The sequence below is a fragment of the Antechinus flavipes genome, chromosome 2 (genome assembly GCF_016432865.1).
Source record: "Antechinus flavipes isolate AdamAnt ecotype Samford, QLD, Australia chromosome 2, AdamAnt_v2, whole genome shotgun sequence".
NCBI lineage: Eukaryota > Metazoa > Chordata > Mammalia > Dasyuromorphia > Dasyuridae > Antechinus > Antechinus flavipes.
In genome coordinates this window covers 296,152,254-296,179,693 of record NC_067399.1, presented here as the reverse complement: position 1 = coordinate 296,179,693, position 27,440 = coordinate 296,152,254, and the positions used below count along the sequence as shown (strand labels likewise).

At 34.1% G+C, this 27,440-nt stretch overlaps 1 protein-coding gene across 4 annotated transcripts in view; it reads right to left on the bottom strand.

Moving 5' to 3' along the window:
- PPP4R4 (protein phosphatase 4 regulatory subunit 4) overlaps nucleotides 1-27,440 on the bottom strand; it is a 130,067-nt gene that overhangs the window by 3,470 nt on the left and 99,157 nt on the right. For all 4 annotated transcript variants that reach the window (XM_051977384.1, XM_051977385.1, XM_051977387.1 and 1 more), the window contains 9 exons: nucleotides 20,751-20,898; nucleotides 19,383-19,527; nucleotides 12,702-12,743; nucleotides 12,540-12,614; nucleotides 10,874-10,943; nucleotides 9,185-9,268; nucleotides 8,822-8,915; nucleotides 7,374-7,441; nucleotides 3,748-3,895 (listed from right to left, as the gene is read on the bottom strand). In XM_051977384.1, coding sequence (XP_051833344.1) covers nucleotides 3,748-3,895; nucleotides 7,374-7,441; nucleotides 8,822-8,915; nucleotides 9,185-9,268; nucleotides 10,874-10,943; nucleotides 12,540-12,614; nucleotides 12,702-12,743; nucleotides 19,383-19,527; nucleotides 20,751-20,898 — 874 coding nt within the window. The remainder of the gene's footprint in view (nucleotides 1-3,747; nucleotides 3,896-7,373; nucleotides 7,442-8,821; nucleotides 8,916-9,184; nucleotides 9,269-10,873; nucleotides 10,944-12,539; nucleotides 12,615-12,701; nucleotides 12,744-19,382; nucleotides 19,528-20,750; nucleotides 20,899-27,440) is intronic.

Here is a 27,440-nt window from a genome sequence, read left to right as displayed (position 1 = left end):
AATTCTATCAGCAATCTCAGGACTGTTCAATTATAGGAAATTATATATTCTTCAGTATTTCTTTTCTAAATACCTCAAAATCCCTTCATTTCTCACTGGGTGAGATCACTAGGTGTTTGTTTTGTTTTGGCTTTGACTGCCTCAATAGCAAATAGCTATTGTTGCTGTTTTGGCCAGAAAACCTAAGGGTCTTTCTCTCCCATACTGATTGCTTTTTCTAAAAACTAGGTCAAATAGGCCATTTTTTGCCATTTTTTTATCTAGCCTTAATCTCTGAATGGGTGATGCTTCAGTCAAAGTGAGCCCTGTTGAAGACCTTAGCTTAAAAAGGCCAAGGTCTCTTATTGTGCCCAGAGCCACCTCCAGTCATCTTGACCTAGATCTGGGCGCTGGATCCAGATGGCTCTTGGAGGGGCAAATGAGGCAGGTGATCTTGCACAGCCCTTCCTCACTGAAATCCAATTCTCTCGTGTATTATAGACTCCCTGATGTCATGGTCAACTTTGAAAACAAAGGACAAACAACAACAACAACAACAACTACTACTACTACTACTACTACTACTACTACTACTACTACTACTACTACCACCACTACTACTACTATTTACTACTACTACTACTACTACTACTACTACTACTGCAATAACAACCTCAACAGGAGGGATTAGGTTCCTTTTGAATATAGTATAAGGCTGAATTTCAGAACACACTTTAAAAAAAAACTAGGGCAAAGAAGAGATTTACTACAGCATACCATTTACAGAGCCGGAAAGGACCTTGGAGGTCTAGAACAACAAGACTTCAATTATTAATGTGTTCTTTAATAGTCCTAACAATGATGATAAAAGCTTTGCTTTTAAAATATCCAGTGATAAGGAATTCACGACCTCCTAGGCCAGCCCATTTCAATGTTGAATTGCTCTAGGTTTTTGGAAAATTTTCTCTATATAGGAAATACATATATTCGTATATATAAACTGAAATATATCTTCCTATGACTTTCATTTCTTGGCCCCAGTTCTCCCTTTGAGGATCAAAGATATTAAGTTTAAATAATTTATCAACACGACAGCCTTTCAGAAATGTTGCAAAAGAATTTTGGCTTCACTAATCTTTCTTTTCCTCATTTTCTATAACTGACCATCATGTGATATGGCATTGAATACTCTCAGCATTCTTATCACCCACCTGGATAAGCTTTGTTAGTGCCTCTTTTAAAATATGGTAGGTAGCTAGATCTGAAAATAATAACTCATATGCAATTTGACAAGGTAAAAGTACAATGGGACTACTACTTTACAAGAATGTACTTGTGACATAAGTATACACTAATGAGAAAGATTCAATTGGAAATGATGCAATTTTTTTCAAGGTATTTGTGTACAAGTCTCTCCAGGAACATGTCATTCCTGTTTCTGCTGAGTAATCAGCATAATGAGATTAGAGAGTTCTCCTTCAGTTCATTCAAAGAGAAAATTCTGAAATTGCTCTTGGAAAAAAAAAATTTTTTTTTGATGCCCATTCCTCAAAGAGGCAGCATGGTATAATGTGATGACAATTAGAATGAGAGTAAAAAGAAGTTTTAATCCTATCTCTACTACTAATTAGTTGTGTGGCCTTGAATAATTCACTAGCCCCCCACCTCCATCCCAGTTTTCTTTTCATTAAAATCAACTGGATAATCTTTCAGCTTCCTTCTTACTCTAAAGATTTTGTTGTCTGATTTTATATGCTTTTTGAACAGGAGTGAAAGTAACCTGTTGGTGTAAAAATAGTCTCTAAAAGGACAAAAGGACAGTTAGACATAGAAACTTTGAAAAGAACAAACTACCATTTTTGCTGAAGATTTCAGCTGTCTTCTCTCCTTGTACATGAGATTTAAAACTGATGAATCAAACAATATGAGATAGAAAGAATAAACTATCTTCTGGCAGTATTAAACATATTGTTGAATAGGAGAATTCCCAAGGAAATCTTTGCTCTTAATTCCCCCAAGTTTTATATAAAAGTTATGGTGTTCTTTTCCTTTAAGAAAATTATGAAAGGTCTATAAACCCTATGACAAACTCAATTTTGTTCCTCTCTCTGTCAAGAGAATCAAGGGCTGTTATAGTTTGAAATTATTTCGGAGAATGCCTAATTCTGTGGCCCAGAGAACGAAAGTGATTGAAAGAAACTTTTAACCTAACCATTATTTTTGAGATGTGTTCTATTTCTTTAATTGTTGTAGGTTCCTGCTCTCTATTTGAATTGGATATACATGATCAGGATTAGAAACTAGATCTCTAACCAGTTCATGGTTCTGGTACCACACTAGCCTCATGGATTTAAACAGATTCTTTAATGATAAAAATCCCTATTTCTAACATGCAGATTTAGCAATGAATAGAGTGCTAAAGTTATATATAAAGGTATCTATATCCTTAAATAGCATAACAGCTTTTTTTTTAATTCAAAATTATTATTGATATGATTTTAGGGCTGGTAGAAATCGTTAATAATATTAGTTAGGGAGGCATATTACCTTTTTTATTCTTATACATTTAGGTTCTTTTTTTGAGCTATAATAAAATTCATTCATTTTTTGATACATGGTATGGCTAATAAGAAGTTCCCAAAGAGAGCTAGAGAGAAAGGGAGAGGAAGAGATGAGGGGGTAGGAAAAAATATTGGGGAAGAGAGAAAGAGGGGAGGGAAAAGAAGGAGAGAGATAAAGGGAGATGGGAAGAGAAATGGGAGAGAAGTGTTCTAGAGTGAGATGGGGAAAAGGAGAGGAAGAGGAAAAAGGAGAGATGTAGCCTTTTCTCTAACTTCAAATGAGCCTGTGGAAAGAATTCATGATAGATTCTCTGAAAGTTGTTCATAGAACATTTTGAAAATTTAATATGAAAATATGAAAACGAAAGTAATTCTAAAATATAATTTGATATAATGATAAATACAAAAATTTTTTAGGGATTTTGGTTGAACCACTTGGATAATTGATATTCTGCATTAAAGTTACTCTGATGTTGTGAAAACTCTAATCAGCCTTTCCATTTGGATGCTGTTACAAAAGTTCTGTTAGAAGGATTTAGAACAAACAATTTAAGACTGAAGTATGAATGAAAATGGGCAAAGAAAAGGGTCTCTAAGAAAAAGAAGAACATCCGATTCTCTCTAATTCTGATTTGGAAAAATGAATTTTACAACAATAACAGGATTGTTTCTCAAACAGCTTAAATGATTTCAATTTGATGACTTTTAGAGAATGATGCTGTCTTCATGTTTCAGACAGAAATATAGGCAGCAAAGTCAGCCAACTTACTGGAACTACAAAAAATAGCAATTGTAATTTCATAAGTACATCTTCTTAAAGACAAAATTGCAGGACTGATTACAATCATAAAAATATTTCTGACTGTAAAATTTAATTGTGAGTAAATCAGATGAAATAAATCACAATGAGGAAACTTTACCTAATATCCTATACTTAGATGACTAGTTGGATCAATGGGGAAAAAGACAAATACTGGCTTAATTTTGTGCTATGGAAACCAATTATAATGGCTTCTGTAGATTCACTAACATTACAATGTTCTTGTCATATGTTATTTAGCACATCTAAAATTTCTCCCCTTAAAATGTATTGTGTTTTCATGAATCAGACATTTATTTTTAAGAGAACTTGGAAGGTGTACTAATAAAAAAAGAGAGAGAGAGACAATTTTAACTCTGCAGTACCATTCAACAACTGATCACTTACAAGGTAGCCTTTCGAGGCTGAGCATCTTTACTTCCATTGTTCTTTTGATCAACTGAGTTACTCATATTACGGGAGGTACTTGGTAAGGAGGTATTAGAAGAATAAGGAGATATATTACCACTGGAATTACGAGTCCGGAATGAATCATCTGAAAGATATGCACATGTAGATAAATGAAAGATTTATATTTAAGCATAAAATGCCATGAATTTTAGTTAAAATTTCAGGTCTATAGTTAGGTATATCCTGTAATTAAGACAACTTATTAAAATGAATTCTCTTTGAAAAGAAATATATATATATATACACACATTGATTTCATATATATGTATATAGAATCACTTATACATACGTAGTTGTACATAGAAAAATAATTATAGGAAATTACTATGTAAAATAGATTTACTCTGAAACCATTCTCACTCTCTTCTACATACCTTCTTAAGAAAGGATCTCATCTCACTTTCCTGAGAAAATGATAGTTACTCACTTTGAGATCACTCTTTTCCTTTACTTTGAACCTTAAAACCCTATAATATGATCCACAATTTTCCTATTCTCCTTGATTTCTTTATCTAGTAAAGAGAAGGCCCTTCCTCATACCAAGGCCAACTTCATATATAACCTAAATACTTATCCTTAATGTCTTCTCTGGTAGGTTCTCCCCACAATCATTCTGAATCCTCATCTTTGATCTCTCCCTATCTTCTGGTTCATTTTCTGCTACCTAGAAATATGTTAAACTCTGGTCCTATTGCTCTTTTCCCCTTTACAGATGAATTCCTAGAAAAAACTATGTACCTTTGTGGGCATCACTTTCTCTTTAGTCATTTCTCAACCCCTTGCAAAATGGCTTTTGAACTCATCATCAATTGACACTGCTCTCTCCGAAGCTACCAAATAAATGGCCTTTATTCTTTTTTCTTATGTTTTCTTCAGCTTTTGATGCTGCTGACCACTCCACTTCCGATTCCTAGATAATTATTTTAGGTTTTTTTATTGCACTGTTCTCTCATCTTCTTGCCTGTCCTCAGTCTTCTTGGCTAGATCATCTCCTGTATCTTGCCCCTACCTGTTGATATACTCTCCTCTGGAATCTTTTCCTTTCTCTACATTTTCTCTCCTCTAGGGAACTCATTACCTCCCATGAGTTCAATTATTATCCCTATGCAGATGATTTCTGGATGTATTTATCACTTCACCTCTTTGCTGAGGTCCAGTTTCATATCACCAGTTACTTAACAAATACTTGAAAACAAAATGTTTGACAGTTCAAACTCAACATGTTCAAAACAGAACACATTTATCTTCAGAAACATTCTTGTTCTAAACTTTCCTAATTCTAACAAGGCTATACTATCCTTTCAGTTGACAGAATTAATTCACAACCTCAGTCATTCATCTTCACTTTTCCTCGCTATATGTATCCAATTAGCTAATCTTTTTGATTCACCTTCACAACATCTCTCCCATTTATTCTATTCTCTCCCCTCTCAGAGCCATTGCACTAGACCAGGACCCTAGCAGCTATCCCCTGGACTATTACAATAGCTTCCTAATAAGTCTTAGTGCTTCACAACTCTCCTCTCTCCAACTCCACATATCTGTCACAGAGCACAGGTCATGCTTTTGCTCAGTAAATTCCAGTAATTCCCCCTAAAATCAGGTTCAAATTCCTTCTTGGCATTTGGAGCTAAGGTGGATTGATGGGGCTTTAACTTACCTTTCCAGGCTTATTACAGATTGCTTCTACTTATACACTACAATCAAATGAAATTGACCTTCTGGCTCTTCCACTCATATGAAATACCATTTTACTATAATCTCTATGTCTTTATAGTTGCTCTCCCATGCCTGGAATGCAGAAGTTTCTCTTCTTAATCTCTCAGAATTCCTTGTTTCCTTTGAAAGCTCAATTCACACGCCATTTCCTACACAAAATCATTCTAGTATCCTCCACTGACCTCCAAATTATTCTGAACAGGCTTTGTCTCCCTGAACACCAAAGGCAATGCCATTTTTGTCTTTATATTCCCCTCACCTGGCATGGTGCTGAGAACATTATAAACCTTCAATAATTTTTTTTAATTCAGTCAGTCAGTAAGCATTTATTAAAGTTCTAATATGTATTTGGAATTGTGCTAAATTCTGGGGATACAATGAAAGGCACAATATAGACCCTGCTCTCAAGGAGAGTTTAAAAACAAAAAAGTCCCTTTCTTTCTATTCAAAAATATTTGATTCTTAGAAACATAATTCTTTGCCATCTCATTTTCCTTTGTAATCTTCAATTTTTTAAGGTCTATAAAAACCACCTTTTAGGGGAATTGATATAAATATTTTGACCAAAATAATATTTCTGAAGTTCTGGCCATCTCATTTTCCTTCTTAATCTTCAACTCATTTTTAAAAGTTTTTTTATACAAATCACCTTATGGAGAAAGTGATATAAATATTTTGACCAATATAGTATTTTTAAATGAACCAGTAGAATCATAGGATTAGTTGGTTCATTCCTCCCACCATGCCAGAATATACTAATGTTCACTGATACTAGACTTCAAAGAGTATGTTTACATTCTTTTCTGAATCTTGAAGGCCAAGTATATAGTGGCAAAGTAAATTAGAGAACTGAAAAAGGTAATTTAGGTGATCATCAAATATTACTTATTTCATATATCAGTATATTTTGGAACAAATAATTTCTTGTCTATCACAAAAAAAATGGGTGCAGAAAAATCTGTGAAGGGGCTGATTGAATGCTCCTGACAATTTGCTGAACCCTATCGCTATTCAAAATTGTCTCTAATTTGGACTATGCCATGCAAATCCACAATGGAAATACATCTACTGCCTAGCAAAGGCATCAAAGGCATTTAAGTTCCAAAAACTCAAGTTAAAGGCAGCTTGACTTTTATATTACTGAGTCCCTGGATATTTTAGTTGGTTTTTAATGCCTCTTACACTTGAGCTGTGTGAATGCGGGTATATACTATCTGTGAATTTATAGAGGACATCATAAAAAGTATAGAAAAGAGAAATATTCAATATATAACCCAAATTATAGAAACAAAAATAGGCGATGGAGCCTTTTAATTCTTTTTCAATTGTTTTTAAAGAATTTTTAAGTAGATTCATTATTGCTGACAATGAAAAGAGGAAGCATATTTAATTATTGTCAAAAATCTCTACCAATGCTTACAATGTAGAAAGTTAAATGGATATCTTTAGCAACTGTCAATTTTAATGCCACATTTTCTTTTGCCAAAGATTCATCATATAAATTCTATTATGACTTTATAAAGTCTAATATAAATACAGAATAATCATTTATTAATCTCTGGAAGACATCTGTGTCTAAACTTGCTTTCAAAGACACATCCTGAGTCTTTCATCCTGACATTTTGTCTTTTCTCTCTTCAAATTATTGTGTAGTTGACTTATGGCACTGTAAAAATCAAACAATGTATTCAAGTGTCCTTTCACCCATTTAAAAAAGTTTTTATTTCCATAGGGTTTTAAGAGAAAATTCTGTACCTAGAAGTGAAGAAATGTTTAACTACTAGATTAAGTTCAAGAATATGTTATATTTTTATTAAACAAGAAATAGCACAGTTGATACTTACCAGTATATGAAAGCACAGAAGGCTTTCCAATCCCTGAGACAGAAGCATATCCTGTTGTAGAATTTTTACTGAAAAAGAAAATAAATTTTGTGGAACATTTAAAGTGGAAGAACACTCAGGAATATTTGATTTGATATCGATTCAAATATTTAATATTCAAATCAAATGTTTCAACAAATAAATATCTGAGGATCTTTAAAAAACCATTCCCAAGAAAATTACTTTTTACTATAAACATCTGAATTCTACTTTGAATGTAAACTTGTGCCTTTAAAGAACTTTAATGGAAATTTTAGTTTCTGTGTAGTGCTGAGGCATTTAAAGACAGGTAAGTATTTCTATAATCATTTTCATTTCTTCAGATTAAGTCCCTTTTATCAGTTACATGTCTAGATCAATGAAGCTCCTTCCATTCAAATAAAAGTTACATAATGACTCCTGTATATGTTGTTACACAGTTTTAAGATGCTTCCTCTGTGCTCTGGGACTTCTGGATCTTGGGCAGTAGTCTCACAAAACTGATGTACTGAATAGCTTTTTAAAGTGATAGTCTTATAAGAATGTATACTTACTCACTTCCATAAGGGCCAAGTTAGGAATCATCTCTTTCAAGGAGCCTTCTCTGACTACCACTAGATAAAGGGTGATCTCGTCTTGCCTCAAACTTTTCATAACACTTTTTCTGGACATCTCCTTTGTACTCACTTTCCTTAAACTATTCTATATCAAATTATTTATATCATAGCTATGTATGGACATTGTAAAGAGGTAAGTTTTGATTTAACATAAGGAAAAACTATTCAAAAATAGAATGAATGGCCTCTGGAGACAATGGGTTCAACCTCAGTAGAGCAAGTACAGCATGGATGATCCCTTGTCAACATATATTGTAAAGGGTTATTATTTAAAGAGAGATTGGACTAGATTACCTTTGCAGTCCCCTCCAGCTCAGAAATCTTTTGATTAATATGTGTAGGTGTCTTCCCCCATTGAGCAGTAAGTTTTTTTTTTTTAACTTCAGGATCATATCTTATGTATTTTTTTTTTTTTACAAAGCCTTACATATAAATGATAATTTTGAATTAAATACAAAGGAAATAGGGTAGCTAGGTGGCACAGTGAATAGCATGTCAGTCCTGCAGTCAAGAAGATTCATCTTTCTGAGTTCAAATCTGGGCTCAGATGCTAACTGTGTGGGCAAATTTTTGCCTCAAGTTTCCTCATCTGTATAATGAGTTGGTGAAGGAAATGGCAAGCCACTCCAGTACATTAACCAAGAAAATTCCAAATAGGGTCAACTAAAAAAGATTCAACAAAAACAACAAAAGAACTTGTGACCAATTCTGTAATAGTTTTCTTGGGAATCTAAATAAAAATAATGAATTAGGGCAAGAGAATAAAATTTATAATCACTGCTTACAAGTAAAGGACTAGAACTTAAGACATACCCAGTACACTTTTCTAAATTGCCATATTTAGGATGAAGAGCTTGACTACTGAAGGATTGGCTTCTTACCAATTTGGATTTTTTAATTTCTTTGCCTAGAGAAAATAAGTAAAAATAAAAATTTTAAACTGTGCTTTTTAAAATTTTCACTTACCAAAAACAGACCTATTTAAGTTGTTATATCAGACAAAACTAACTGAAAAACAGTCTAATAAGGTATTTCGATTATACACTACATTAAAAACATAAAAACTAATAAGATGTAAAAGTTATATCCTCTATACATTCTATAAGTGCCAACTCTTTCCCCACAATTAATGTATATAAAAAGAGCAAAATAACATAAAAGAAAGTTGTTCCTTACTTGTAGAGGGGGTGCATGAAGATGATCCAGCAACACTCATAGGAATGGTTTTCGGAAGAACAGCTGTTGTTTTATTGTCTCTACCTAAAATTTTGTGTTAAAAGTGCTGTCATTATTTTTATCACTCAGTTCTTACCAAGCTCCATACATATATAACATTAGGAAATGAGATTCTAAAATCTGTTTTTTTTTCCACATATCACCTAAATTTTAGTACTTTTTCCATATATCCTTGCTTCATGTACTTTAGACTGGTATTCATCACTCAGTGCTCAATCCCTCCTAGTTCTCCTAATATCTGACTGTTCCTTCTCTGTCTTCTTTGCTAGATATTTATCCAGGCCAGGCCCTCTCATCACAGATATTCTTTGGGTTCTGTCTAGGCCTTTTTCTTTCTCTGTATTATAGCAACACCCAAGAATTAATTACCTTGTTTATGTTGATGATTCTCAAATCTCCCTAAATCTCTCTGCTAAACTCCAATCTTGTATCTCCAACTGCCTTTCAGACATTTTGAACTGGATGTTCAATAGACATCATAAACTTAATAAAATCCAAAACAACTCATTATCTTTCTCTCCCTCTAGAGATTCTTCCAAGCCAAACATTTTCTATCACTGTAAAGGGAAACATGATTCTCCCAGTCACACACAGTCTCACAAACTAAATTATCATCTTGGATTCTTCACTATCTTTCAGCCCATATATCCAAGCAATTGTTAAGGCCTGTCAATTTCACTTTAAAAAATATTAAATATACTCCTTTTCCCTCTCTACATAATGCAACCTACCTAGTATGGACTTTCATGACCTCTTATTTGGACTACTGTAATAGCTTGCTGATGGATCTGCCTACCTCATTACTACCACCAAAGTAATAAAGTGATTTTCCAACAGTTCAGGTCTAACTATGTCACTTCACTCCCAATACATTTTAGTGGCTCCCAATTTCTCCAGCATCATACAAAATGCTGTCTGGCATTCAAAGCCCCTCATAATCTAGACTTTCTCTACCTTTCCAGTCTTCTTTCACCTTATAAACAGCCCTCCAAGTATATTCAATCCAGGGACTTGGCCTTTTAGCTGTTCAGGAGAATAAAACACTCCACCTCTTGGCTCCAGACATTTTCTCTGGTCTTCCTCTAGGCCTGGAATGCTCTCCTTTCTTTACTCTGCCTACAGACTTTAATTTTCCTGACTTTAAGTTTCAACTAAAATCTCATCCTCTATAGGAAATCCCAATTCCTCTTAATTTTGGTGCCTTCCTATTTATCTTGTATCTAGCTTGCCTGTACATAATTGTTTGTGATCTACCCAATAAGACTTGAAGTCAAGAGTCCCTTGACTTCAGGGGTTGTTTTTTGCTTTTCTCTGAATCATCAATGCTCAGTACAGTTCCTGACACAGTTAAGCTCTCAATAAATGTTTAATGAGTGATAGACTGAGTCGAACTTTCTTAGTGTTATCAACAACAAAAGAGTTTTTATCACCCTCAATCTTTTCTTCAAAGAGAACTAAAATAATATATTTTATTAATAGTATTAATTTGTATTTTTACATTCTGAAACACTATCATGCAAATTATTAAAGGACAAAAAGAAGTAATAGTTCCTATAGTCCATATCAAGATAAAAATTTGAGTATTATTTTTTATAATTCAATCATTAAACAATGAAGGTAAGGACTTACGTTTCTTTTCAAAGATTTTATCACTACTAGGTCTTCCCTCATTCTGCTGCTTCTCTTTTTCTAATTGCTCCTGTGAATCATAAGGCAATACAGTTTAAGAAAATCTTAAAATTTCTGTAATGAAAGTGATCTTAAGCTTCAGAAATGACATTTAATTTCCTACAAATGGAAATGCTTATTAGAAGCATAAAACACGTTTTCAAACCATATTCAATGATGCCACAAGATTTTTTGAGTCCTTTTTGATTTTTCATAGAAGATGTACCAAAAACAATAAATCAATATTTTTTGAAAAGTATTATTGGAGAGAGGAGATGAATAAAATATATTATAGAGGTCAAGTCAAGAATACCTTGCAACTACTATTAAGCCTTAAGGCAGTGGTCCTCAAAGTGTAGTCCAAAGAATTGTTGGGGTATCTGAAACCCTTTCAGAGGGTCTACAAATTCAAAATTATTTTTTATTTCTAATATAGTAAATAGCTACAAATATAACCCATGTGAACAAAAACTCTTTGAACAAACCCTTGATAGTTTTTTAACAACATGAAGATACAGAGAACAAAAGTTTGAGAACCACTGCCTTAAGGGATGAAGTAAAGGGAAGAATCCAGAATGATTTTGAAGTCCTGAAATTTTGTGAATGGAAGGACAGAAACAAGGAAAATTCTAAATTTAATGTTAAAATCTATTTTAAAGGGGAAAAGAAGCAAATACTAAAAGATAATGATAATAGGATAATGCTGAGGTTTTTACACAAATCATCTTTGAAGAAAAATCATGGTTCATTTTTGGATGGATAGGTAAAATTAAAAATGACTTAAAAACACATAAGAGCTACAGAATGCTATGATAATTCACAGGAAGGAGAAACTGCTTTTGTCCAGGGATAAGGCTACAAGAGAGAAGTGACATTTAAAGTGGGATCTGCAGAGCATGATTTTACTTAAAAGTTCTGAGAAGGAAGGTAACAAGCATGAGCAAAGACAAGGAGACAGGAGAATAACAGATTCTACTTAGGAAAACAGTGACTAGAATACAGGTACTGGGAGGGAAAGCAGGAGGAGTTGATGTCAGAAAGAATAATTGGAACAAGACTATGGAGGCCATTTGGTAACAGTCTAAAAAAAAAAAGTGGTTTTATTTGGTAGGAAATGGACCATGATTGAAGGTTTTTGAGCATAGCAGTTATTGCAATCAACTTCATGTACATGCTAAAAGAAGTTCAAGGTAACAGCAGGGTATAAGATAAATGGATTACTTCAGGTGAGGCAGTCACATCCTCAAAGGAAATTGTGCTGTGGTTTTGGATAGAAATGATTTTGTTTTCTTCCACGTTAGCTAACAACATTATAGAGAGGACATTAAGACCAGAGGGGTGTTATGGTTTTTGTCTAGAAATCTCCTCAATATCACAGAAAAGACCAAATACAAACAGAAATTCCTTAAAGTAGTAATTCCCCAAAGCTTTTGTCTTCTTTCCTTCCACCAAATTCAATGAAAACAATCAGAGAAAGATAGATATCTTTCTAATTTATGAAAGGCTTTAATAAGAAGCATTAGATCATTTTAATTTTTTAAGAAAAAAATAGGTGGAATTATTATTATTTATTTAGTACTAAATAATTGTGATCTGTAGACAAATAACAAAACCAAACCAAACCTACCATTTCCAAAAGAAGGAGCTCTTCTCTTTCTTTCTCTTGATCCAATAAATCTTTTTCATAAAATCTTTTTTGAAACTGAAATTTAAAATGAAATTATAAAACATTAATAATGAGTTTACCAAAAAATTTAAATATTGCTTTCAAAATGAATTGTCTACTTACAGCATCCATAGACATTTCCATTCTGTCCAACTCTAATACAGTCTAAAAAAAAGTTAAAATTTTGATTACTATTTTTTATTCCAAAATAGTAATTCAAATCAATCAACTATTTCTTAAAAATATACAAGGAGGAAAACTTGAAGAAAAAAATCTGTATTATGGTAAACTGGAACAGAAGACCTTTAACAAGTCCCTCCAATTCTAAGCTTGAAAATTCTATGAAATCAGCACAGCATATATTTTAACATACTGTTGACCTACAGAAGAAAAATACAATGTAAATATGCTGTAAATATAATGATAATGGTGATAGCTAGCATTTCAATGTTGCTTTAAAGTTTCCAAAGCACTTTGCATATGTTACCTCATATTCTGCAAGATAGCTGCTCTTATTATCATCATTTTTCAAATGAAGAAACTGAAGCTGGAAGAAGTTAAGTGACCTGCTCAGGGTTATATAGCTAATAAACGTATGAAATAGGACTTGAACTCAGATCTTCTTGTCACTATGTCCAGCACTCTTATCCACTGTACCACCCCTAGCTACCTCAACTAACTCATACATATACTTTATATTTTCCATAATATCTTGTGCCTATTCTTAAAAATTTTTTTTATTATAGCTTTTTATTTACAAGTTATATGCATGGGTAATTTTACAGCATTGACAATTGCCAAACCTTTCGTTCCAATTTTTCCCCTCCTTGCCCCCAATCCTCTCCCCCAGATGGCAGGTTGACCAATACATGTTAAATGTTAAAATATAAATTAAATATATTGTAAGTATACACATCCAAACAGTTATGTTGCTGTACAAAAAGAATCGGACTTTGAAATGTTTGTACCTATTCTTTATGCCTATTCTTTACTTATTTTATTCCTTATAAGTAGATTCAGTTTAACTGATTCTATTAATTCTTAACCAAAACAATCTGAATTTTAATTAACCAACATATAAAAGATTAATCTTTCATCTTATGGCAATAGATAACTAAGCCAAGCTATATTGTATTCTTTTATTGAAAATATTTTTTTTTCTGATCTATTTTAACATTATAAGCTTATAACAAGCTAATGAGGATGCTAGGAGTAGTAGATTTGACCAATTTTGAGGCTTCAGTCTAGAAAATTTCTTTTTACTATGTCAGAATATACTAGACCAAAACAAAACATAACAAATACCACATTATGAAAGACCAATAGTTTAGCTAGGACAGAATTCTGCCTTTGACAGTCAGTTTATATACATATATTATTAAACGCTTACTATAATATGTCAGGGATTTTGTTAAGCATTGTACACATAAACAAAGACAAAAACTGGGTCTCTACCTTCCACAAAATCACATTACAAAGGTTAGGATAACATGTATATAACTAGGTAAATACAAGATATACAGAGTAGATAGAAACTAATCTCAAATAAAAAAGTTCTAGCATCTGCAGAGATTAATAATGACCTCCTGAAGTTTTGAAGGAATCCAAGGAAATTAAAAGTGGAGGTGAGGAGGCAAATTCTTCCAGGCCTGGGTGACATACTGAAATGGAGTCTTGTGTTTGAGAAACGGCAAATGGGCTAGAGGAACCAGACTGCAGAGTGCTGCAAAGAGTATTAGAAGACTTCTAGAAAAGTAGGAAAGAATATAAAGAACTTTAAATGCCAAAGGACTTTAATAAGGAACATAAAGATAGAAGGAAGCTCATTGGATTAAGCAAGAAAGAGAGCGCTATTCAATGGAGTGGTAGAAATAGGAACCTTTAAGAATTTGAAGGATGAGGGGTGGTGAGAAGGAAAAAGCAGAGAATATAGATTATCTTGTAAAGAGTTGAGAGAGTTCAAGTTGGATGACTTCAAAGCTTTTATGAGTACATAAAGAATAGAGAAATATTTTGTACTTGTTTGAGGAACATAACAGGAATAACAAAGTCCTATTCCATATAGAGTAGGCTAGTTTTCTTTTAAAATATATTAAAACTATCCTTGAGACTTTACTGGCCCAGAGGATGAAGGCTTGTGAGTAAAAATTATATTTCTATGGAAATATAGAAAAAAAAATTCTGTAACAATTTACATGGATTGTTTTATCTCAAGGATTTTAGAGTCTCCAAATCTATTTAGACAAGTTTTAGAACAACTGTTAGAGATAGTCTCAGTTCTAAAAGGAATAACTTTACTGCAATATGTGAATGATCTGTTGATATCAGGAGAAAAGAAAAATAAAGTAATAGAAGTAACAAATGCTCTATTAAATTTCTTAGGGAAAAAAAGGTTTTATTACAGTATGACAAGGGAGTCAAGCACTTAGGATATCTCATTTCAGAGGGGAAGAGGAAAACAAATGCTTAAAAGAATTAAGGGAATTGTGGAAGTATCCTTCCCCAAAATTAAGAAGGCATTAACAAGTATTAAAATATGAGGTTGTATTCAAATACCCAGGCTAGAGAAAATATAGAACAGCCAAAATAATGTAAATTTAAGAGTGTTTATTGTTGTCCATTGACTGAGCCCACAGGACAAGATGTGGGGAGTCAACACTGAGCAGTTTCAGGGACACATATTTATAGGAAAAAACCACAAGAATGTTCCAAAACATTTATCACACTCAAAATTCCATTCTCCGGCAGGTGGCAAAAGTTAACAAGGAGACATTATTTCTTTAAACTTTATGCTTATCAAGTTGTCAAGGTCTTTGGTGATAGATAAGGTCTAAGGCGGCACATCTGGGAGCCAAGTGTTCCCACAATTGGAAACAGAAAATACCACCTGCGTTAGGGAGGGAAAAGCTGGTGACATTGTTCTGACTATAGATAGAGTTTAAACAAAGATACAGTTTCAGGAGTGCAGGACAGAGGTTAGTGTCTCTCCATTTCAGTATTAACAGGGAAAAAAATGATTTAATATCAGTGACTGAATTCTGTATCAATCCTGCCTCTTTACTTTAAAATAAAGTAAATTTTAGTTTGATAGAGGAATAAAAAACAGAAAAGGAAAGAAATTAACATAAGGGAATTGGTAAAATAGGTGCTGGATAGCTTATTGTTACCAAACAAGATTGCCATAGTACATGTGAGGGGACGCTAGGGAGAAGAGGTATTTGAGGTGAAGGAAAACATATTAGCAGATGAGAAGGTTAAGGAGGCAGCCTTGTTCAGGGAACCCACAAGAATGCATGACCCCTATATTTACGGAACCTTCAGGATGAGAAACATTAATATACTGGAACAGTCAGGAAGCTTATGAGGGACTGTTGCTATTGATGAAGAACTTAGTAGCTTCCTTCTCCCCGCTTCAAAAATGTTTATGACTAAAAAGTATGGAAGATACCCAGTTAAAATATGGATAAATATAATTGAGCTCCTGAAATCAACTGAAACTAGGTAAAACTGGGCAAAACTAGTTAAGACGTTAAAAAAAAAAAGCTGAAAATAGGACAAAGGTCAAAACTTAGCTAGAGTATGCATGCTTAATTGCTTCATAAATATTAATTTCTCCTCCTCAGAATAAGCTAAGGTTCATATTAATAGTCATACAATTTTTGTTGCAGGGGAGGGATATATTAATGGACGTATGTTGTAGGAAAATTGGGAAAGAATGTTAACCTCATCACCCCAGCCATGAGGGAGGAACTCTATGACTGGGAAAAGGGTCTAAAAGGCTATAGCCTGGATTCTCTAAAGTATATGAGCTTATTTGAATTTCATCCCTGCTTCCTGAAAGAACTAACAGCAGTCTAAGCTGCTTCACTTTACTTATCGTGAGGTTGTTTATATTCTGCACTCTCATTTGGGGTTCAGGATTTTGTTTTCTATAGACTTGAACCACTGATACATCTTCCTGGGTTCCTAAGTACACGATTTAGCATGAGAAGAATCAGGAGTTCTTTCCTCATGCTTCTAAGCTGAAGATCAATATGGCCAACATAGAAGAGGGAAGCTGTACTCAAGGGAGTCAATAGTATTTCTTCCTTAATATTATTTCCCTGTTATGACTAAAGCAGACCTCCTTTTAAAAAATGTTACGTCTCATTTGTGTCCTATTTCATTCCAATTCTAAACCTGAAGCAGCAGACCAGTCTGAAGGCCCCTACCTAACAAAGATAAAATGGGAAGTTGGTAGTAATTGTTTTGGAAATAATGAAATCAATCAATAAATACCTAATATGTGTGAGACACCATGCTAAGTGCTAGAGATACAAGGAAAGACCTTTACTCTCAAAGGGCTCTGGTCTAACTGGGGAGACAACAAAGAAACAAACTTATACAAAAACAAGCTAACAGGATAAATAACAGAGGGAAGGCACTATGATTAATGAGGATTGGGAAAAGATTCTTGTAGAATGGGGGATTGCAGCTACAAAAATAAAATTGATAGGCAGAGTGTTTGTGTGTCTGTGTCTGTGTGTGCACACACAGAGAGATAGAGAATGAGGAGTCCAAGATGCACCTTAGTTGTGAGCCTCAGTGACTGGAAGGTCAGTAGTGCCTTCAAAAGTAATAGGGAAGTTTGGAACAAGGGAAAGAGGGAAGATGATGATGAGTTCAGTTTTATAAGTGCTATGCTAAAATGAATATGGGACACTCAGTTTGAGATGTCTAATGGATAGCTGGAGATGCAAGACTAGAAGTCAGAAGAGAGATCATGGCTGGATAAGTAATTTGAGAATCATCAGTAGAGAGCTGGTAAATGAATCCATGAAAGATAATCAGATCACAAAGTGAATAATATATAGAGAGAAGAGATTAGACCTCAGGACAGAGCTCTGTGGGATACCTATGGTTAGCAGGAATTTCCTGAATGAAGAAGCATCAGAGGAATCTCAGGAGTGTTCAGACTGGTAGAAGTAGAACCAAGAGAGAGCAGTGTAATGAAAATCTCCAGAGAAAAGAATATGAAGAAGAAGGTGATTGACAGTGCTAAAGGCTGCAAGGGAGATCAAGAATCCTAAGAGAAATAAAACATTTATTGTGTTGTGGTTAAGGGTTTAGTTGAGTCCTCGGCACTTTCAAATTTTGAACCATTTGAAACATATTAAAGAAGAGTCATTACCATCTACTTTGTTGCAACACAATAAGGATCATGGGACTTTTCCAATGTGACTTGTAGCTGAAACCTTTCATATGCATTGTCTCCCCATTATCATGAGAGTCTTAGAGAACAATGTTCATCTTATTTATATCCTCAGTGTCTTGCACATAGTAAGCTTTCAAAAAATGATTTTTTTTATTCACTCATTCATATATTTTTGATAGATCCCCTAGCAGTGTTTGGTCACTCATAAGTAGGAACAGAGAAAGGTTAAAGGAGAAGTGAACCTGAGTTGAAGGTCAGAAGTAGGAAGTCAAGTGGGAGGTTGGGGAATGGGCAAAAAAAAGTTCATATTTAGGCATATATACTACTGCTTGAGAGTTTTATAGTTATTTTTTAAAGAATTTACATTTCAAAGAATTAAAATTATATGAATCAAAAATAAATCAAGTATGCTCAAGCCAAATGATATCAAAAAGGCCAAATTTTGAACTAAAGGAGAAAAGATATACTGAAAATCTTTTGTGAATAACTTGTAGTTTACTGGTTATCCTTATGAAAAGGTTCCCACAGTTTGGAGAATTCCATCAAGTATTCCAATACTTAAAGACTGTCAAAATTATTTAAAAGGCAAATTCCTTTATTACTGCAGTGAGGCAGAACAGTTTTTGCTGGCTCTAAATCTAAAGTCATTATCAGTCAATAAACCTAAAATAATATTTTATGCAAATGAATGATAAGAAACCAACTATATCTCTTTATATTCCAAATCAAATTCACAAAAATAGGTTTACTATGACTGTAAAAATATTAATTATATTCAAGTGATTCATGATTATTTAAAGTTTATATTAAATTATGCTCTACCTCATCTCCTTATCTTCCTGCTCCATGCCATTAAGAGAATTCTTTAGGAGTGATGCACACGCACACACACACACACACACACACACACACACACACACACACACATATGTTTGAAAGCAGGAAGTCATGTGGCACAATGGAACAGGCATTGAATTGGGAGTAAGGAGACCTGGATCTAGTTGCCTGCTTCTGTCAGTAAATGATATGTATACTTTGCCAATTCCTTTAACCATTTTTGGCTTCAATTTCTTTATTTGTAAAAGATAAGAGTGGCTTAGATCATTAAGGACCTTTTTAGCTTTAATGTTTTATGGAATAGATGCTAATTTCATGAACAAAGGCTTTTTGTTCACTTGAATTCAATAATGTTTTATTCTAAAGTCTTAGTCAGCTATGTCCACCCACTAGTGATTTTATATCAAGTTTATATCAGTTTATATCAAGAAATTTTAATTCTCTTAGATAAAGAGATGATGTAGGATGTTTTCTAATTCCTATTCTTAAAAAAAAGGATTTACATGAATTTTTTTTAATCCCAAGAGCCAGAGCAGTAAAGTAATGATCATAATCATTTCATCTTCTTGAGAGGTTTAGTGTCTTGGAGATAAAAAGCTGGCTTCAAGATCAGGAAGACTTGGGTCCAAATCCCTTTTCCCCCATACCCCAGTTGGGTGGGCCTGGGAAGTTACAAAACCTTTTCTATTTTCCGGGCAACTCTCAGGCCTGTTGTCATATCCCCAAGTTTACCAAAAGAATCATAAACACAATTTTGTGAAGATTATACTTACTCGTTTTACAATAGCCAGAACATCTTTATCTTTTTCTTGACAGAGGAGTTTTCTTACACACAATTCTAACTGCTGAAGTAAATGTTTGTCCGCAGGAATCTTGAGAGTAGATTTCACTTTGGGCAAAAGGTAGCAGAGTTTCATTCTATAGAAAAGAGGAATAACATTTAAACTCTGGTATATAGCCATTCCTGATTCTAATAAAAAATAACCATAAATTGGTGTGCTTAAAGAATTCTTATATGGATCTTAAACAAAATGAAGTTTTAAATTTCTCTGAGATCCTCTGTAATTCCTTTTGGCACATTGTCACTGAATGCAGTCAGATTGCCAACTTTTTCTAACAAAGATACAAAAAATGTCATAATGCTTTTGGAGTTGAAGTTTATGTTAACAAAACTTAAAAGAGATGCAAAATTCATATAAAGAGAGTGCTGTCAGATATGAAAGCCCCTTTATTCTTGGCAGCACATGCCAGGCCAAATCTTTCTTCAGGAATCTAAATGCCTAGTGGAGAACACTGGACATAGAGCCTGGAACAACTTTAAATGAACAAGCTTTTATTATATTAAAGAAAAGAAATAATGGGGTATATGAGTATGAAATTCCCTTCAAACAGTGCTCCCTGTTAATAAATATTAAGAACTGATACAATGGAGCAGCTAAGTAGCACTGGATATAAAACACTGGCTTTGGAGTCAAGAAGAACTGAATTCAAATTTGGCCTTAGACACATACTTACTAGTTACATGACTCTGGGAAAGTGATTTAAGCCTAATTTGCCTCCTTTCTTCCCCAAAATAGAAACAATACACTGATTTTAAAATGTTTATTTTTACCTTTATGTTTCTATTTTCAGACACATTCTATTTAAATCTCAATATTTTGTCAAAATCAGCAAATATTTATATATTTTACATTAATATGTCATGTGGCAAGGCAATTGAATATAAGAAAAGATGAGAAATTCACTTGTTTTGTACCACAAATGAGGTAGAAAAATTTGACAAAGTCAACCACTCAGGTTTGAAGCAGTTTCAGTAGAGAGACCACAACAGAATAGATGGTTAAAACTACATCAAAGTTAACCCTTTTCTGCTGCAACTCTGCTGAACCAAAGGAGAAAGGAAAAGCTACGCACCCATTTTTGATAAATTGCTACCTTTCTCTTGTTGGCCTGCAAATTTGGGGCAGTGTCAGAGGAATACATTTCCAAATCCTAATGATACCTATCAGTTAAGGCCAATAATGATTTCAGAATACAACAAACTCTTCCCTTAATACAGAAGAAGAGTTGTTCTTGAACCAACTTGAGAGTGCTTAGGAAATTGATTTGTTATACAATATTTCATTGGATTGGTGCCATACCTCACATTTGCTACTGGGTCATGTGTCAACTCAAGAGCAGGTAGAAAGAAATATTTACAGAAAAATGATTTGGAAAAGAGCTCGATAATAAATTCACAGGTGTCCAAAAACCGAAGTCTATACCAGTAGCTTTTTCCTTGACCCAATTCTGAAAAAAAGAAAAAATTGTGATAAATTCAATTTTCTATTTTTAATAATGTATCTCAAATGGAATCATGTGGGACAAAGAGGAAAGAAGTACAAATAAATTCATAGACAGTTTTAATCATACCTATGGATGGTCCAGTGAATAGAGTGCTAGATCTAGAGTCAGGAAGACCTGAGTTCAAATGCAGCTTTAGATACTTACAAGCTATGTAAGCTAGTCACATGTATAGCATGTGACCCTGGGAAATTCATTTAACCTGTTTACCTTAGTATTGCCATTTGTAAAATAAAGATAAAAATAGAACCTACCTCTAATGGTTATTATAAGGATAAAATCAGTTAACATTTTTAAATGCTTTATAAACCTTAAAGGATTTTATTAAATAATACCATTAAAATAGTATCACCTGTAGCTTACAACATTCTCTAAGGCAGCCAAAATAGATTAAAATATAATTGCTATAAAAATGTTTGTGGCAACTCTTTTTGTAGTAGCTAGAAACAGGAAATTGAATGGATGCCCATCAATTGGAGAATAGCTGGGTAAATTGTGGTATATGAATGTTATGGAATATTATTGTTCTGTAAGAAATGACCAGCAGGATGATTTCAGAAAGGCCTGGAGAGACTTACACGAACTGATGCTGAATGAAATGAGCAGAACCAGGAGATCATTATACACGGCAACAACAATACTATATGAGGATCAATTCTGATGGAAGTGGCTCTCTTCAACAATGAGAGGATCCAAACCAGTTCCAATTGATCAGTAATGAACAGAAACAGCTACACCCAGAGAAAGAACACTGGGAAATGAGTGTGGACCGCAACATAGCATCCTCACTCTTTCTGTTATTGTTTGTTTGCATTTTTGTTTTTCTTCCCAGGTTATTTTTACCTTCTTTCTAAATCTGATTTTTCTTGTGTAGCAAGACAACTGTATAAATATGTATGTGTGTGTATATATATATAATATATATACACATATATATATGTTGTATTTAACATATACTTTAGCATATTTAATATGTATGGAACTACCTGCCATCTAGGGGAGGGGGTGGAGGGAAGAAGGGGAAAAGTTGGAACAGAAGTTTTTGCAAGGGTCAATGTTGAAAAATTACCCATGCATATGTTTTTGTCAATAAAAAGCTATAATAAAAAAAGAAAAGATCTGAAAAAACTAAAAATGAATTGCTAAGTATTTAACAAGAGAAAAATATAATAAAACAATATTACATTTTAAAACTAAGTTGATCAAAATAATATTTTGATAACATTATTTTACAGTTACCTTAATTACAAAATTTTATAATTGTAGGAAAATTATAATTTGTTGGCCAATATTAAAGCTAGACTGTAAATAAATAAAATAACTTAGTTATTACATCACTGGTTTATAAGCCCTAAATAAATCTATAAATAAATCAAATAAATAATTTATGAATGAACATACATTATTTTTGTGTTTTTGACAGGACAAAGTCATTTACAAATATAAAGGACCTTATAATTCTTATAACAATATGAAAAAATGTTTTAAACAAATCAATTCAAAATCTAAATGATAGAAGTTTCTTTTTTAAAAAGCATCAAAACAAAACCATTTATCAATTAAGTGATTTAATTCCTTAAATCCTTAAATCAAAATTGAATGCCCTATGAAAATAAATTTAAGATATTATCACTGGTTATATCAAATAGATAAACCAAAGAAAACCTAATTATATTTAGCACAATTTTATATAGGGAAGAGAGTCAGCATGGCATAGGAAATGGAAAACTATTAGAAGTACCAGGAAGATTTGACATGAACGGGTAGTGTAACAGGCAAGTCACTCAATCTCTCAATTTACAACTCTCAATTTACCAAACCAGAGATGGTTTCAAGTTTCTATTTACCCCCATTCCTCCATAGGTTATCTGTGGCTTACAACACTCTCTAAGGTAGCCAAAATAGATTAAAATATAATTGCTAAGTATTTAACAAGATAAATAAAAATATAATAAAACAATAATATAACATTTTAAAATTAAATTGATATGTGGCCCACAGGGAGTCAGTCATATGCATAGTATAGATGGTTTTAAGAGATGGACAACTAGGCAACTTGCTAAAACTATGAAATTGCAGAAAAGGTGGTGACCTGCACTGAGAATGGGAATTTACTATAGCAATGAAATCCAAGGCCCAGCCTCACTCTCTAATTAAAAAAATGGCGAAGCAGGCATAGTATAGGATAATGGGATTGAGAGCTGGAATGAAATCAGGAGTCATCTAGTCCTCTTCCCCCTTATTTCAGAGATCAGAAGTTTAGTGATATTAAGTCATTTGTTTTCCAAGGTCAGACAGACAATATGGCAGGCAATATTTGAAGCCAGGGCTTCTGACTCCAAAGATAACACTTTTTCCACTAATGTTCTATTTTCCTTCTCACTGCTGACAAGAGTATTCAATGTACGTTTTAAATCTTAAAAATGGATGTTAATTTGTGTTTTTAAGAAAGGAAAAAAATAAGCACCGTATAATTAGGTGTAACAGAAAATGTTATGCCACAGTTCTCAGTTTCCATAATTATCCTGACCCAGTTCTGACTCAGTTTCTCTGCTTCAGTTTATAATAATCAGCTGAAAACTCAGTCCTGCAAAACCTCCCCTCTTTATTAGAATACTTGATAAGGATAAATGATCGTAAGTTTTAGAATATCAAAATGCCTCTCTCCATCCCAAGCTAGCAGATACCTTCTTATCAAGATGCCTCTCCCCATCTCCAGTGGCTCACTCCACCCTGTCAGTCCCGTTCCGTTCACAGCACCCTGACTCCGCCCCTACTTCAGTCTATCCCCTGCATCTGAGCCAAGTGTATATACGTCTTCGAGAACTCACATTGCTGGATTCTTTGAGATGATAGTCCCATTCAGCCCTGGGGCCAAACCATGAGAATCCATTTGGTCCCATAAATCTCTTCCTTTAATAAATTATTAAAGTACTCTTTAATCTTTATCTTGCCTCAATTTCACCGGCATTACATTTTGGAGGCCCCACTGAGATGTTAGAAAATGAGCAGGATTAGAGACAAGAGATTTTTGGGTCTCTGCCTTGGGCCTCAGGGTGGCTGGGGAGCTGAATTCTTGGCCTGGAGAGGCCGGGCCCCTGGATTTTTTTTTCCCAGAGTCTCTGGGAAAGCAGTTTCCAGCCATAACTATAGGACCGTGGATACCCTATTTTGGCCACAGAAGAGTAAGTCTGTCTGGGTACCTTTTGGGGTACCATCTGGTTATGTCTTAAGACCTGTTCTGTTCTGTCTGTTATGTGCTAGCATTTGGATTCCCAGAATTATGAAATGCTGATAGGCATAAATTCTGGGGATGCAGGGTCATTACCTGGCATCTAAAGACACATCTGATTCTATGGGCCAGTTGGCACAACTCTGGGCATTCCAGAATATAAATCTGGGTTGTCTTTTTTTAAGACACCATCTGGCTAAAACAAAACAAAACAAAACAAAACAAAACAAAAAGGCTCCGTTTGGATTCTGGGAGGGCAAGAAGACTCTCAAGCTGACAACTTCCCTCAGAGCTATTCTAAGATTTCCAGATAGCCCCTGGTTTGTGTTAAATGTTTTGTTTTATGTTGTAACTGCTCAGTCATGTGCATGTGTTTTGTGTGATTTTTTGGTCTGTCACTTGTTTGTTATTTGTTTGGTTCAGAGCTCTGCTAAATTAAGAAATTTGGAAATTGGCTATTTCAGTGTTGCAATTGTACTTAGTATAAAATTTACTTGTGATTTTAAACTTTAAAAACTGGCATTTGGGCAGTTTAATTCAAGCTTGGCTTGAATTGGATTACCCTAGATAAAGCCTCTGGAGAACAAAAGGAGTTTATGCTAATTGCTTTGAACTCTAGCTGCAGAAAACATCTGATTAGAAATTTTAGGATGATTTTCAAATTACTGTTGCCTATGCAGGCTGGATTTAGTTATCTTTGAATGTAAGAACTTGTTGGGGTGAAGTTCTCAACTTACTTGAAAGGGGTTACATGTCTCCAATTAGGGTCTGAGTTTTCTAAAGGCTTAAATACTGGACAAGTTGGAGCTTAGGAAAAGTCCATTGGGAAGGATGGCCATGTGAATCCTCACCCCCACCCCCACCCCCACTCCACTAAAGGTTGGGTGGGGTAGGGATCTTTTGTCTTCAAAAGTGAAGATTTAACTCACCTCCACTGCTCTCTGCTACTCCAGCTATGGATAGCCTAGTTAAGCCTGGGGGGCAGTTTAGCTCCCCTTCCCTCCTCCCCTGCCTTTTGGGAGGTGGAGTGGGGGGGAAGGGCGGCCATGTGGAATTTCCCCCCCTCTCCCCCCTCACACACACACTGTGTTTCATCCTCTTTCTGCAGAAGTTTGGCTTTGGCAAAAGATTTCAAGAGATAGGCCCACTTTTAAGTTAATTGATCTATAATTTGGTAGGGCTGTTTCTAAAAGTTTAAAGGATATTTTTAAGAATCTTTCAGATTTTTTTCTGTAGAATTGGGTATTCTGTAAAAGTTTAATTGACTGTATCCTGAGGTTATGCCCATCATTTAAAAGGCTTCTGAAAAGAATAGTTTTTTCCTTGTCCTTTTGAAAATGTTTCTGTTAAATATGAAAGATAACTTGTGAACTTACTGAAACAAATTTATTACTGTTATCAATATAAGGTTATGATATTTCTAAAAGTTTAATATTTTTAAGAACCTCGGATTCTTTTATGTGATATCTGTATAGGATATTCTAAGGTCATTTAAAGAACCTCTGAAAATAGTATTTTTTGTCCTTTTGAAAATGTTTCTGTTATGGACAATATGTAATTTGGAATATTTGTCTATGTATTGGGTATTTTAAAAAGCAAACTGATTTGTATGTATAATGTTCACTTATGGAAACATCTATTTAGATATTAAAGAAGTGAACTTACTGAGACAAACTCTTACTGTCATAAATATAAGGTTACGATAAATATATGTTTAGGATTTGTCTGAAACTTGTTTAATAGAATTTGTTATTAGAAGTAAAATTCCTTGGGCTTATAATTAATGTTATTTGGGAGTTTTAAAGCTTCACCCTCTGACAGTTAGTGTGACAATTAGCTGAAGTAAAAATGAATTAAAGCTATTTTATCCTGTTTTGCTGAAAATTAAGTTTTAACTGCTTATGTTATGGTTGTTGTCCCTGCATTTTTTCCTCCTGTAACTAATTTCTATGATCAGAGCAATGGTCAATGTAAACTGTTAATGCAATTGCATTATGTCATACCTTGCTATGTATACCCTATTTCCAACCTGGTTATATGTAATCATTATATACTGAATATTTGGCAATTGACTATCTGTTAGTGAATATTTGCATCTGTGGATATTCAGGTTTTTTAACAGCACAGGGAGAAGCTGCTAGCTAACTCATACTGGCCTCTTCACGTTTTGTATCAGTCTGTTCTAACCTTCATTTGTTAGATTTGTATTTTTGTTCTAGATTTTGGTCAAAATTACAGGTATTGGCTTGCTTCTGAGACATAGGTCAGCCTATCTGAAGCTTTGATAGCAGGCAGCATAGCCACGCCTTGCCCTCGCTGTACAGAGCATCTCCTCAGCAAGAAGCAGGGCTCCTGATGTAATTTGGACTGATATTCGAGAGTGGGAAAGTGGTTGAATTATTGTTAAAATTTTAACTTTCACTGTGTTTAAGATTTGTTAAAAGTGTTTAACTATTGTTGTATTTTGAGGGATTTTTAGGAAACTTACTGTACTAGTCTGTTATGTATAGGAATTGTGATTCACTCAGGATTTATATGTGGAATGGTCATTTGATAATTTATTTCCCATGTTAAAAAGGGAGGGAGGAAACTGGTTGACACTGGGCAGGAAATTAGGAAAAACTGATGTATTTTTCTTAGGCACTTCTGCTCTGCTCCTTATTTCATTAGTTCAGATTGAATTGGAAATTATTTAACTCCTTGCTTAAAATTTACTGGACTATAATTTGCTGGTTATGTTTTAACTCTGAATTCCCTTATTCTGCTGGAATTACCCTGGCAGACTCAACTTTTGGGATTATTTTTTAGAAACAACCAGAAATCAGACACCTGTCCTGGGACTGGCAGCCTCTCTGATCTGTTTCTCCACTCCTGTTACCCCAGTTCCTTAATTAGTATTGATATCAGGCCTCTAATAGTTCAGGATTGCCAGCCTTGGTCTAACTGCATAATTTGCTCAGAAATCTGTTTCCTAGTAGCAACTCCTGTTCTAACAGAGGAGACAGGTGAGGCTACTCCAGGCCCCACTTTTACCCTCTTGGAGTCCTTGACAGACTCTTAGGGCAGCAGGACTGTCTTGAGCACTGCTACTCAGCAGAGGCTGCATTAAATGCACAAATGACCACAGACCTAACTCACAGTGAACTGTCCATCTCAAACTGGATTCTCTGGCTGAGATTGCTCCTCAACTGCAGAGGACCTGCTATTTCTGCAACAGGGAGGTCTGTGTGTTTCCCTAAATAAGGAATGCTGTTTC